Here is a 1,702-nt window from a genome sequence, read left to right on the forward strand (position 1 = left end):
GCTCAAACGAACGGCAGGCGATGTAACAACTCGAGATAACGACTACAAGCTTGTTCGACTTCGGGCTCGGGTATCGCAAGGTGGTTGAGCCACAACAGGCTAGCACGAGGGTACATAAATTGTGTACCTAAAGCTATGTACCCTTGGTAGGGATCACCATGTCATCCAGATCGCAGAGATATCAGTTGCACGCTGCTTCTCTATCTCCTTGTAGTCTGCAGCTAGACTACGCTCTATGTATACCACGTTGTGCACTTGGCGCCGACTCTGAAATGACCATAGCTCTAGTTGCTACACTCTCACTGTTGTGAGCGAGGACGTTGCGCTAAATGGCTGAAATACCGGACAGTACAGCGCCATGCGAAGGCCCGCAACGTTGTGCCTTTGCGATGGCGAGCAGTCCATTAACTCGCGTTGAAGCCCCCGGTGAGAGCGTCTTTGTGGGGGCAGACAGCTACGTACGACGCGACAATTCGAAACCAGTCGAAGCAAAGGTCATCGCTCGTTCATCAAAAATGGAAACCCGCACGCCAATGGGCCATCGATCCATCGTCAATGCCAACGTCGGCGAGCCATTTGTAGCTGGAGCGGTGGGTAATACGCCCCGTCTCTTCTTTCACGTGGAAGACGAGGAACGTACCCACTTGCTTGCTAAAAAACGGCTTGGCGATCCGCGGTAGGTACCGGTAGATGATTTCGTACTGCACGTTGTTGAGCCGCGTCATGCACGTCGCCGAGATGCGCAGAACGTTCTTCATGATCAAGAGGCCGTCGTCGACGAGGACGTCATCCTTGTACGCGATGCAGCAGCCGCGGAGCGACGTCGCGAGCACCCGAAGATGCGGTATGTTGAGGTACTCGCGCAGCGAGTGCGATTTCGGGACACGGATGTCATCCGGCAGCCAGCGTCCGTGGAGCCAAATGACAGCGATACCGATCAGTACGACGACGCCCGAGATGATGGCCGAGAGGTAGTATGTGCGACGAATCGCACTGTACGTGAAGCAGCTCGTCGACGTGGGCAGTCCGCAAGAGGTTGGGAGGTTCTGGTTGCGGTATGGAAACACAAACGCTTCCAGCGAAAAGACCAGAATCCAGTTGGTGACACTGATGATGAGGATCAGCCACGTCTGCGTCACCAAGCGAGGCATGAACCAGATCTGGATCAGCGTCCCCGTCATGATGCCGACGATGGACGCGACTTGGACAGGCCCCAGCAGCGCGTAAAACGATGCGTTAAAGGTACCGATTGGGTTTTGAATGAGAAAGGTCGTGAGCACTTGGAGATTGCCGTTGCCCCAGAAGCAGACGAAAAGGATCGCAAGACCGACGACGTTCTTAGAAAGGTAGACGGGCACGATACACACCACGCTGCGCCGCAGAAAAATGCTCTGCACGATGACAAGGTACATGATCGTCAGCCAGAGCACGATCGAGTTGGTCATCATGAGCGAGTCGCACTTCCAAATCATGGTCACGACGCCCTGGATCTGCAGCAGCATGCCGAGATTCGTCTCAAAGTTGTAGTTGTAGCACTGCGTGACGCCGAGCACGTCCCATGGCGCGCTCGCCTGCACGATCCCGCCCTGGTACTCGTCGATCGCAGGCACGGTCCGGAGAAACTGACTGCCACTGAGCCCGCCCGTCACCTGCGCCGTGTGCCCCGCGTTCAGGTACACCTCGCCGCGCTTGCAGACGCCAA

At 56.1% G+C, this 1,702-nt stretch overlaps 1 protein-coding gene across 1 annotated transcript; it reads right to left on the reverse strand.

Annotated features, from left to right (window-relative positions):
- Positions 1-509: 509 nt before the first annotated feature.
- Positions 510-1,688, reverse strand: SPRG_18306 (hypothetical protein; the record flags this gene model as incomplete). Its single annotated transcript, XM_012357743.1, has 1 exon — positions 510-1,688. Exon 1 carries the CDS (start codon positions 1,500-1,502, stop codon positions 510-512), a length of 993 nt encoding a protein of 330 aa, XP_012213133.1. The 5' UTR covers positions 1,503-1,688.
- Positions 1,689-1,702: the final 14 nt, after the last annotated feature.

Source organism: Saprolegnia parasitica, assembly GCF_000151545.1.
Source record: "Saprolegnia parasitica CBS 223.65 unplaced genomic scaffold supercont2.1109, whole genome shotgun sequence".
NCBI classification, from domain to species: Eukaryota; Oomycota; class Saprolegniomycetes; order Saprolegniales; family Saprolegniaceae; genus Saprolegnia; species Saprolegnia parasitica.